At 36.5% G+C, this 12218-nt stretch overlaps 3 protein-coding genes across 3 annotated transcripts; 1 reads left to right on the forward strand and 2 right to left on the reverse strand.

Annotated features, from left to right (window-relative positions):
• Positions 1-1731: 1731 nt before the first annotated feature.
• LOC133338413 (ubiquinone biosynthesis O-methyltransferase, mitochondrial-like) lies at positions 1732-3020 on the reverse strand. Its single transcript, XM_061546589.1, has 4 exons — positions 2914-3020; positions 2477-2852; positions 1919-2078; positions 1732-1857 (listed from the first exon to the last, which is right to left on the reverse strand). The coding sequence occupies exons 1-4, from the start codon at positions 2976-2978 to the stop codon at positions 1739-1741; spliced, it is 720 nt and encodes a 239-aa protein (XP_061402573.1). The 5' UTR covers positions 2979-3020; the 3' UTR covers positions 1732-1738.
• Positions 3021-6410: 3390 nt separating this feature from the next.
• LOC133338410 (nucleolar complex protein 2 homolog) lies at positions 6411-8941 on the forward strand. The gene is made up of 3 exons (XM_061546585.1): positions 6411-6557; positions 6618-7607; positions 7683-8941. The coding sequence occupies exons 1-3, from the start codon at positions 6414-6416 to the stop codon at positions 8934-8936; spliced, it is 2388 nt and encodes a 795-aa protein (XP_061402569.1). The 5' UTR covers positions 6411-6413; the 3' UTR covers positions 8937-8941.
• A 1378-nt stretch (positions 8942-10319) lies between these two features.
• Positions 10320-10766, reverse strand: LOC133338411 (NADH dehydrogenase [ubiquinone] 1 alpha subcomplex assembly factor 2). Its single transcript, XM_061546586.1, has one exon. The coding sequence runs from the start codon at positions 10764-10766 to the stop codon at positions 10320-10322; it is 447 nt and encodes a 148-aa protein (XP_061402570.1).
• Between the last annotated feature and the right edge of the window lie 1452 nt (positions 10767-12218).

Below are 12218 nucleotides of genomic sequence, written 5' to 3' on the forward strand. Positions count from 1 at the left end.
ATCAATGCCAATGTAGTAGCTAACTTGTGGCTTAACGCTATCATCGATCATAATGTCAATTGATTGTGAACCACCTGACAACAGCATAGAACTACTTTGCAGTCATGACTTAATCTCGAATTTACAGTCTGCGAATCGATTGCCTTGAGGACAGCTTGACTATCGACATATATAGTCAGCGGTTCTCCCCTTCGGTGGCTTCTGGTGATAAATGATATACTGCTGAAATTCGATCATCATAAAATAAAGGTTGTAGCCTATGCCGATGATGTAGTCTTGCTGGTTGGTGGGAAATTTCTAATGACAATTTCAGATATTATGGAGCACACGCTCACAATCGTTCAATCTTCCGATTGAGAGATCTGTGCAACCAAAATTCAAGATAACCTGGTTGCAGAAGCTATCTGGCCTGAATTCTCTCGCCGAATAACTTCTTCGCAGATCCTAGGCTTTGTCAAAAATCTGATATAACTATATAACCATCTCTAGGCTCTCCTTCTCCTACTATCTTCTCTCTTCTTTTCCCGTTCTCTTTTCAGGTATAAAGGATGATCACAATGGACAATAGTCTCCGAGTGGACGGTTGTTACATACATCCCAAACCTAGTCAGCGGTTTCTAATCCATAGTTTCTTGGCTTATTCAGTTTCCTTCATTATTGCTAGAATTTCGACATGAAAAACACTGCCAAATTCATAAAATTCAAAAGAGTTATATAAAAAAAGGTACACTCTTCTTGGACTCAAAGCTAAGGATTGAGAGTAGTGGTTACCATGTGGAATATAGCGATTTACCATCGTGTATAAGATATCAGAGTTATAGAACCACCATTCCTTTCCCTTTAAAAAATCCACGTCTAGAAATATTCTTTAAAAACTCCACGCCCAAAAATATTCTTAAAAGATAATCCCCTGTAAGTCCAGAAAAAATATTTTTTAAAAAACCCGCCTAGAAATATTCTTTAAATAAAAAGCACGCCCGGAAATATTCTTTAAATAAAAACACGCCCAGAAATATTCGTTAAAAAGTCCACACCTTGAAATATCCCTAAAAATTAATTCTCTGTAAGTCCAGAAAAATATTCTTTAAAAAATCCACATCTAAAAATATTCTTCTAAAAATCCACGCCTGGAAATACCCCCAATTGAGATGCCAATGGAGTCATTCATGAGACGGTAAGGAAGAGCTTAGAAACGACCAAACATCAACAATGTAAGTGCCAATTGTTCCAAGCAACAGTAAACAAGTGCTTGGCAAATACGAGCTTGATACTCTAACCTACTTCCCCCGAATAGATCCTACTCAAATCCAAAGCTTTTCCTAAAATCTCTTCAGGCTAAGCTGTAACATCGAATATAATTGTCTATTTCTTCCTTTTCTTCTACTCAGGATGAAAATATTCATTCAATTATTAGCGGCTGAATATTTTATAGCCGAACCTTATGATGTTACAGACTAATATTTTGATTTAATATACACTCCACATTATTGTGGAGGATGTAACAATGATCTCTATATATGAAGTAGGTTTAGTAAATCTTTCATTTAAAATACAAATTTATAAGATGAAAAAAAACCGCTTCTAAATAACTAATCGCAATTTTATTGTTTTTTATGTGTATTACACAAATTTGAAAATATCATAGAAATATATTAATATACACCCCCTCTTTGAGCTCCCAATATTGTTGTGTTTTGAAAACATCTTATCTATAAATTAACAAGTCTTTATTTTGAAATTAGATTTCAGTTTTAACTGCCTGCAAAGCATAACACATGCTAGTAGAATTAATCCAACGCCATGTGTTGCGCCAAAAATCGTATGTGGAACCATTAACCAGTACCGTGCTGCAACCCACTGAAAGGGTAAAAAATAATAAATTATAAGGGTGTATAAATATTAAACCGAATATACTTACTTGTATCAAGAATACGTTGCACATCCAATGGTGATATCATTTTATCATAATGATGTGTACCAACGGGAGCAGCTTTTATGACATATTCTCCAATTATAACGCCACTAAACCACATTGTAAAGGTTTTATTTAATGTGGTAATGAATATGGAACCACCAGGCTAATGAAATAAAAAATAGATTTTTTAGAAGCAATACGTAAAGGGAAGAAGTCAAAAATAGGTTCTGGTCGCGGATCTTTTTTTAATTATTTTTTATCATATTTAGCTCCAATAGACCTGATTACAACATAAAAATTGTACTGTCAGAACTAGGACCGCAACATTATACCCAAATTTTCTTTTGATAATTTAAAAGGAATTAGAGTCCAAAAGGTGGTTTGTAAGTTCATATCTCAGAAAGGACTTCTATGAGAACAAATATTGCCGTTGTAATCAGGGCCCCTAGGTTTTTTTTTATGGTAAATATGTGGAAACTATCCTCGATCGGGCCTTAAAATTGACTTGAGCCTAAGATAGGAGCTGATCTCGGCAGAATTATATGTTAAACTAATAAATACCTTTAGACACTGTACACTGGCTTGCAAAAACGCCACTTTATCATCAATATGTTCAAGAACTTCCGATATTACCAAGGCATCATAATAGTTTTGTTTATCCTTGGCATGCATTTCGATCGGTTCAATTCGATAATTTATAAGATCACATAATTTGGGATTAGCTTCTTGAGACAGATGGGTGCGGGCCACACCAATTAATTCATCACTTAAATCCAATGCAGTCATAGAGGCACCCAAACGAGCCAACTGTTCTGTGAGTATACCACCACCACAACCAACTTCAAGTATTTTCTGTCCCCTCAAGACGTTGGATGTGCCCACCAAATCCTCGGCAATGTTACCACGAGCAATTAAACCATCACGTATAAATGGAATCCTGAATATATTAAAAGATCACTTATGTTCAAATCCAGGTTCATAACAAATCCATGACCTACCTCAAAGCATTTAGGGCATGCAGCGCTTTCATGGGACCATTTTTATCCCACCAATCTGTGGCCATTTTTGAATGATGCTGAACTTCTCGCAGAGTTTCATCGCTAGTCATTGTAAATGATGGTGATGCCGGTGTGGATTCTTTTTGTGTTGTGTGCTGAGCTTCCAGGTTACGAGCAATGTGTAACCTCGATTGCCTTATTATGCTGGGCAAACATCTCTTTAATATGTTGGCCATGTTTTGTAATTTTTTTTTCTGATCACTGCGTCCTCAAATATATTCGTTGTATCGAATGCTGTAAATTATTTTATTTATTTATTATTTAACTAAGAGTTCCGTAGTTCCATAGTTCAATTCAAGACCTATTAATAAGGTCATCCAGGGATAACAGCTGGTTATCAGCTGCTTCTCGAGTTGCTCATCAACTATTCAACAAGCCAAAACAGCTGGTGTATATTAGGGGTATTAAACCCGAAATAATAGCAACTTTAGTGACCTCTGAAATTTCTGGGATTTCAAATTCTGAAGGTGAATTTTAATCCATTTAAGCAGAAACCCTGTATACGTGATTCTCCAGGCGACTCTATAGGTATGGAATGTTCATCACTGTAGAGTTACTCTACATGACTTACGGCTAATCGTACCTTTTTCGGGTATCTGGATTTCAACTTTTACATTTTGTAGATTTCTTTCAGATTCTGAAGGTGAATTATAATTATTTTAAGCAGAAACCCTGTATACGTGATTCTCCAGCCGACGCTATAGGTAATGTTGATGACTGTACTCTACATGACTTACGCCGAATAGTATCACCTATTGCCAAGATTTCAATTATTTTGCAGATATGAAATTAATATTGTAATCTTGTTCTCCAGAATAGATCATACCATAAAAAATCATCTCATTTTATACTATATATTTATTTCCCCTAAATAACTGGAGATTTTACATCAATATTGGTAGGGAATTTCCAACCGAACTACAGCAGTAGGTTAAATATGTGTCCAATTTTGTTAGCCTAATATATATGCAAACTGTGTCATTATGTGGGAATTGTCTTCCACTTGATCTTTCCATTTAATTTGTGGTCTTCCCCTTCTGCTTTAGTCATCAGCTGGTTCGTGTTTATATGCCTTTTTTAGTTGGGGCATCTTTATTCATTTTCACAAGATGACCTAGACAACGTAATCCATGCAGCTCGATCCGTCTGACTATGTCGATGTCTTAGAATAGATTGTATAGCTCATGTTTCATTCGACGGCGATATTCACCATCGACGTAGCTCGGCCCATAGATCTTCCAAAGAATTTTTCTCTCAAACACTACAAGAGCTGCCTGATCTGCTTGCGCAAGTACCCATGCTTCAGATCCATACAATAGTACGGGTAATATCAGTTTCTTATTGTAGAGTGTGAGTTTGGTCTGGCGAAAGGTGGCCCATTTGATCTGCTTACTCAGACCATAGTAGCATCTGTTGGCCAACATTATTCTCCTCCGGATTTTACAGCTGATGTTATTCGTTTTGTTTACCAAGGTATATAAAATCGTTCACTACCTCGAAGCAGTAGTTTTCCGGCAGAATATTGAACAGGTCACACGACAAACTGTCACCTTGTCTGCATCCTCGTTCGGCATTGAAGGGCTCTGATAGGTCCTTTCCGACTTTAACTGCTGACATTGTACCAGTTAAAGTTATCCTGCATAGCTGTATTAATTTTGCAGTAATGTCGAACGCAGGCATGACTTTAAACACCTCTGAACGGATGGGCTTTATAGTCGATGTGTTTTTCATGGGGGTTTCCAGGATCTCTCGCAGAGTAAAAATCTGATCCACGGTTGATTTGCCAGGCCGGAAGCCGCATTGGTATGGTTCAATAATGTCATTGACCACTGGCTTCAGTCGTTCACACAGCACTCTGGATAGCACTTTATACTTTTGCGATGGGAAGGAGACTTATTGCTTTATAGGTGGCACATATCATCTTGCCTCTTTTTTTGTGCACGGGACACAGGATGCTGAGGTTCTGTTCTATGTGGGAATTCACAATACATAAAATCGGAGGGGACCTTACTACTATGAAAATTATGCATCCAATATCCGTAATGCCAAATTACAGTCACTTCTGTTTGAAAATTGTCCTATTAACATTTTCCAATACCTGAGGCTATTGGGGGCTATGTTAAAACATGAATCAATACTGAAAAAGTTATACGAACAAATTTTGTATTCACCTAAAACGCGGAATGCCTAATTATAGTCACTTTGTTCGGAAAATCCGACTAGAAACATACAAATTAAAAAATGCACGTAAGACCATGCATATACCATAAATTGATTTTTTTCCAGAATAAGCTTTTTATCCGCCAAAAGTCCGGAGTCCCCAATTACAGACACTTCGATTGCTAAATTTACTTCCCACTCAAGTTTCAAATTACATCTAATTTGGTTGGGAAAATTCGCCTAATACTGTCAATATACCTAAAATATGGAGGACCTTATAGTACGTTTAAATTGAAGGAGATTTCATTAACCCAGTAGGTTTAAATTGTCAATTCATTTGAATATATTCCAAATAAATCTTCATAGAGTAGGTTAATCCGGTAAAAAGTTCTAATATAAATGCCGTTTTGAGAAGGCTATGTCAAAAATATGATTTTGAAGATATTTTTACCCTCCAAAAACCCTTCGATTAAGCGGTGTACACACTATCATTTTTGACTGTCAACTTTTTTATCGATTACTGACTGTCCAACAACCATAAATATTTTTGTGGTTGCCTGATGAATGACAAACATGTGAGGCCACACTATCAAACAAGCAAAATTTGGGCAAGAGTGCCATTCAAAAATGATAGTGTGTACACCGCATTAGAATACGCTTCTAAAACAATGGCGGTACCATTGGAATTGGCAAATACTGAATTTGTAGGCGAGAGGGGTGCGAGGAAGAAAAACAAAAATTTGCCTGTTCAGAATTTGCGGTACACGCAAATTCTGCTTTGCTCTGTTCGTTGAAAACAATTTTGTTGACATTTCCTTTTGAACCTATTCGCTTTACTGACACACAGCCGGCTTTTGTTTACAAACCTGTTGCTTTAATTTGTGCAAGTGAAATTTAATTTTTGCAATTTATATAATAAAATATATAAAAAATAAATAAAATATTAAAACAAATCTTTAAAATGCAAAAACTTTTGACTTTTATTTTCTTTTTTTTTTGTATTTTGATTCGCAAATTTGGCAAAGAAAAATTTGCTAATGGAAAAGCAAGCGAAAATTTCAAAAGAGAAAACAAAAAATTTGCCAAATAAAAATCTGCCTGTGGAAAAGCAGACTTATTTATTTACTTACAACTTCGACATGGCAACCCTGTTCACATCAACTAAAACAATGACGGCGGCAAAACGAAAAATAATCAGCTGCGTCGTAGACCGGCGGCTTCATACTCTGCACGTGGGTTAGTTTTGTTTAGAATTGCTCCAGAGAACGTGTATTAAAAAAATGAAAACTTTAATTAAAAAACCTGGAAAGCCTAAATCCTTGGCCAGCATAGAGAAAAAGAAGAAGGTGGTAAAAACAGAAGAAAAGCCACAAAAAGTCAAGAAGCTAAAGAAAGTCCTAGAGGAAGTTGAAGCTGAGGTGGCGGTACCCAAGAAGTTGAAAACAAACAGCAAAAAGCCCAAGAAGGTAGCTGAGGAGGAAGAGGAGGTGGAGGCCACCAAAAAGTCCAAGAAAATCACCAAAAAGGACACAAAAGATGCTGGTAAAAAGAAGAAGACGAAAAAATCCCACAAGGAGGAGCTGGAAGGTTTGAAAGACATCGATCCGGAGTTTTATGATTTCTTAAAGAAGAATGATAAACAATTGTTGGAATTCAATATGTTGGACAGTGATGATGACGAAGAAGATGAGGAGGTGGCACCAAAAAAAGATGTAAAAACGAAAACAAACTCGAAAAAAGAGAAGAAATCCAAAAAATCCCATGCTGATGATTCCGACGATGACTTTTTAGATGATGATGAAGAGGATGACGATGAAGATATGGATGATGACGACGAGGAGGAAGATGAAAAGTTCCACAAACCTAATGCTGAATTGGAGGTGGCCAGTGATGAAAGTGATTTTGAAGGTGATGATGATGCAGAAGCCGATCAATCCACAGATGGTGTACAAAAAGTCACCCTGAATCTTTTACGTCAATGGCAAATACAATTGGAACAAGATAAAATACCGATAGAAGTGGTACGCAAAGTGACGCAGGCTTTTAGTTCCGCATTGGCCAGTATTACCCCAGATGCTGATCAGGTGCCGTTGCCATTTAAGGTAGTGGGTTCGGCTGCCTTTAATGGTGTCATCCAGCTGTGTGTGTTGCATCTGCAGCCAGCCATATTGAGATTTTTGGGCGTAAAAGAGAAATCCAATATTCCCCTACATAAAACTAAGAAGTGGAATAAAGTTCGTGGTTGTTTGCGTTACTATCTCACCGATTTGATTCGCCTTGTCGAACAAGTATCCAGTCCAAATATTCTATCGGTTCTGCTTAAACATTTACATCAAATGGCCAATATGGTGGCGCCCTTCAGCACCCTGGGCAAGACAATTTTGAAACGTTTAATTGTTCTCTGGTCTACCGGCGATGAAACTATTCGCGTCGTGGCATTTTTGTGCATTTTGAAAATTACCCGAAATCAACAGGTAAGTTTTTTGAGGATTAAATCAATTTGAATTCAACAATTTAATAATGATTTTTCTTCTTCCCTTTTTTTGCAGGCCACCATGTTGAATCATGTCCTGAAGGCCATGTATCTTTCCTATGTACGCAATTCGAAGTTTGTTTCCCCCAACACTTTGCCTTCCATCAATTTCATGCGCCGTTCTTTGGTTGAAATGTTCGCATTGGATTTGAATACCACCTATCAGCATGCCTTCTTGTACATCCGTCAGCTGGCCATTCATTTACGTAATGCAGTTATTCTCAAGAAAAAAGATAGCTTCCAAGCTGTCTATAATTGGCAATATATCAACTCATTGCGTTTGTGGTGTGATCTCTTGGGTCTAACTGCAGATAAGCAACAATTACAACCCTTGATATATCCCTTGGTAACAATTGCCATTGGTGTTATACGTCTAATACCCACGGCACAATATTTCCCCTTGAGATTCCATTGTTTGCAGTCGCTGATTGAATTGGCCAAGAATACACACACCTTTATTCCCGTACTACCCTTGATTCTTGAAGTTTTGCGCAGCAACACCTTTAACAAAAAACACAGTTCCGTATCCATGAAACCTTTACAATTCACCTGCATCCTTCGTCTGAATAAGGGTCAATTGGCGGAGAATGGTTTCCGTGATGAAGTGGTGGAACAGGTGTGTGGTTTGACATTGGAATACTTGGCATATGAATCGAATTCATTGGCATTCTGTGATTTGGCAGTGCACACGGTGACGGCTCTAAAGTCATACCTCAAGGATTGCCGCAATGCCAATTATTCACGTAAAATTAAACAGTTGATCGACAAAATTGCCGAGAACTCCAAATTCATTGAACAAGAACGTCGTAAAATATCCTTTGGCCTTAAGGATACCGATCAGATACGTGCCTGGGAGACACAGGTGCGTAATAAGGGCACACCTTTGGATATCTACTACAATGCTTGGGTTAAGACCCATGAAACAAAAAAGAGACGTCAAGCTGCCCAAGCGGACACCGTCAATGATGATTATGATTTGCCCGTTATCAAGAAGCCCACAAAGAAACCAATGTCTATTAAAAATGAAAATGGCGAAGTGGAACTGTTCCCTTCAGATTCTGAAGATGATGAAGGTGTTGCCAAATTACCGGGAGTTGGAGATAGTGATGATGAGATGGCTGAGGAGAAACCCAAGAAGAAAACTAAGAAGGACAAAGCAACGAAGAAGGTTAAAAAGCCAGTTGCTGAACAAGAAGTTGATATACCCGTTGAAGAACCCGATAATGAAGAAGTGGATATTGTTAAAGATTTGGATATGGATGATTGGTAGATTTAGTTTACTTTACTATATTGAAAGTATACATTTTTTTGTAATTAGTTAAGGAATAAAAAAAACAAAATTATAAAAAACAAGATGTGAGAAAAAGGAAGGTGGCAAAAGGGGTTTTACGGAGAAGATCACAAGAGTCTTGAAATAGAAAATATTTTGGAATTTCGAAAGGACCTTCTCCTAGAAGACAAAAGGAGACTCTTATAGAAAACTGAAGTATCAGACATCCCCTGAAGGCGAGGATTTTTTAAAGAATCTTTTTCCTAAGCAGTCACAGAAGGCGTGAATTTTTTAAAGAATATTTTTCCAAAGCAGCCACAGAATGCGTGGATTATTTAAAGAATATTTTTCCTAAGCAGCCACAGAAGGCGTGAATTTTTTAAAGAATATTTTTCCAAAGCAGCCACGGAAGGCGTGATTTTTTTTTAAATATTTTTCCAAAGCAGCCACAGAGGACGTGGATTCTTTAAAGAATATTTTTCCTAAGCAGCCACAGAAGACGTGGATTTTTTTAAAGAACATTTTTCCAAAGCAGCCACAGAAGGCGTGGATTTTTTAAAGAATATTTTTCATATGCAGCCACAGAAGGCGTGGATTGTTTAAAGAATATTTTTCTTAAGCAGCCACAGAAGGCGTGGATTTTTTAAAGAATATTTTTCCTAAGCAGCCACAGAAGGTGTGGATTTTTTAAAGAATATTTTTCTTAAGCAGACGTGGATTTTTTAAAGAATATTTTTCTTAAGCAGCCACAGAAGGCGTGGATTTTTTAAAGAATATTTTTCCAAAGCAGCCACAGAAGGCGTGGATTTTTTAAAGAATATTTTTCTTAAGCAGCCACAGAAGGCGTGGATTTTTTAAAGAATATTTTTCCTAAGCAGCCACAGAAGGTGTGGATTTTTTAAAGAATATTTTTCCTAAGCAGCCACAGAAGGCGTGGATTTTTTAAAGAATATTTTTACTAAGGAACCACACAAGGATTTTTATCATCTCATAGAAGACCAAAGGGTCTTCTATAATAACACAAAAGGGTCTTCTATAATAACACAAAATAAGCCCAGGGAGATTTCAACTAGGGCCTTCTCCTGGAAGATCTAAAAGTCCTCTGAAAGAAAACTTAAGGATCTTCTCATAGAAGTCCGAGTGGTCTTCTCAATGTGAATTTTTCTCATAGAAGACCAAAGGGTCTTCTATAATAACACAAAAGGTTCTTCTCCGAGAAGATCAAACATTTTTCTTCTAAAAGATCAAAAGGTCATTTTTCGTCATCGTGTTTCACGATCACAAAGTTTATTTTTTACTTTATTTTACTTAATAAAATTTAACAAACTATAATAACATTTACTACAAAAAATAATCATTAGCCTCTATCACAGCTCCTCCAATTTACTTCTTCTCCGGATCCTTGCCGGGTATAATTTCATAATCATTATATTTCGGGAAGGTATTGTAGGTCTCTTGCGGTTGTATTAATTTACCCTTGGCATCTTTCTCGCCATATTTCTCTTCCAATTCAACTGCATTACGTTTTTTCATATCCATAATTTGTAAATTTCGTACCAATTCCTCTCGGCTCGGCGGTTCTTCACGACGTCCTCGCAGCCATGCTTCCCATTCAGCGGTGATTTCATTATCGAATGCTTCCTTGTCGGCTGGTTCAAACCATCTTGAGGGTTTACGTTTACCTATCGAGGGATCGGCTGGTATTTCATAGTATTTGTTACCAAAATAATCTTCACCAATTAAATTGCCACGAATTTGCCGAGGACGAAAGGATTTGAAGAAATTTTGAAAAATGATTTTGATAATATCACGGGATGGTGGTTTGGCCATATTGCTTTTTGGTGTTTCCCGAAATTAAATTTTTGCAAAATTATTTTTTTGCGTTCGTAGGGAAACAAAATCGAGTATTTCTTTAAAAGAATTGTTATTCAAGGTTATGTTTTTGTTATGACATCTGTAACAGCTGTTGTGAAATGTTACCACATCTTCTGAGACAGATTGGAGGGCGTATTTACACCGTAATGTTATATAGGGATTGCCATAATAGAACATTTCGTAAATAAGGCACAATAAGAACGTCAGGCGATAAAAAAGATTTTCTTTAATCAAATAAAAGCTACTCTATGTCCTTCATAGGGTCTTAAAAATAGTCTTTAAAAAATCCACGCCTTCTGAGTATGTCTTAAGAAAACATTCTTTAAGAATCCACGCCTTCTGTGGCTGCTTAGGAAAAATATTGTTTAAAAATCCACGCCTTCTGAGGATTTCTTAAGAAAATATTCTTTAAGAATCCACGCCTTCTGAGTATGTCTTAAGAAAATATTCTTTAAGAATCCACGCCTTCTGAGGATTTCTTAAGAAAATATTCTTTAAGAATCCACGCCTTCTGTGGCTGCTTAGGAAAAATATTGTTTAAAATCCACGCCTTCTGAGGATTTCTTAAGAAAATATTCTATAAAAATCCATGCCTTCTGTGGCTGCTTAGGAAAAATATTGTTTAAAAATCCACGCCTTCTGAGGATTTCTTAAGAAATTATTCTTTAAAAATCCACGCCTTCTGTGGCTGCTTTGGAAAAATGTTCTTTAAAAAAATCCACGCCTTCTGTGGCTGCTTAGGAAAAATATTATTTAATATATCCACGCTTTCTGTGGCTGCTTAGGAAAAATTTTGTTTAAAAAATCCAAAAAAAATGCACGTCTGTTTTTGATGCCTTCCAAAATTATTCATTAAAAACCCCATTAAAATCCACGCCGTCTGAGGATGTTGAATCCATATTGAATCCCTACAAAATATTCTTTATAAAAACCACGCCTCTATTTTTGCCCTAAAAAATATTCTTTATAAAAACCACGAATCCCTACAAAATATTCTTTAGAAAATTCACGCCTCTATTGAATCCCTACAAAATATTCTTTATAAAAACCACGCCTCTATTGTTGCCCTAAAAAATATTGTTTATAAAAACCACGCCTCTATTGATGCCTTCAAAATATTATTTAAAAAATCACCGCCTTTTTTGTTATATTCCTCTATTAAAGCCTAAAAAATTGTTTTCCATTTTCCCCTTGTCTGAAACCATCTACAAATTGAATGCGTATAAGCGAATTCGCATGTGTGAACTATATGAACTAGTTGCAAATGGTTCCATTCGTACATTTGACGGCGTTCTTTTGAACTAGTTAACACACACAGTTGAATGATGAAGTCTTCGTCGTCTTCTTCGTCGTTGTCGATCTCGAAAGGAAGGAAAATAAAAAAATGAAGGAAAGAAAAATCAACCG

The sequence above is a fragment of the Musca vetustissima genome, unplaced genomic scaffold, assembly GCF_032173495.1.
Source record: "Musca vetustissima isolate MV318-11 ecotype Yass unplaced genomic scaffold, APGP_CSIRO_Mvet_v1 utg1883, whole genome shotgun sequence".
Taxonomy (NCBI): Eukaryota; Metazoa; Arthropoda; class Insecta; order Diptera; family Muscidae; genus Musca; species Musca vetustissima.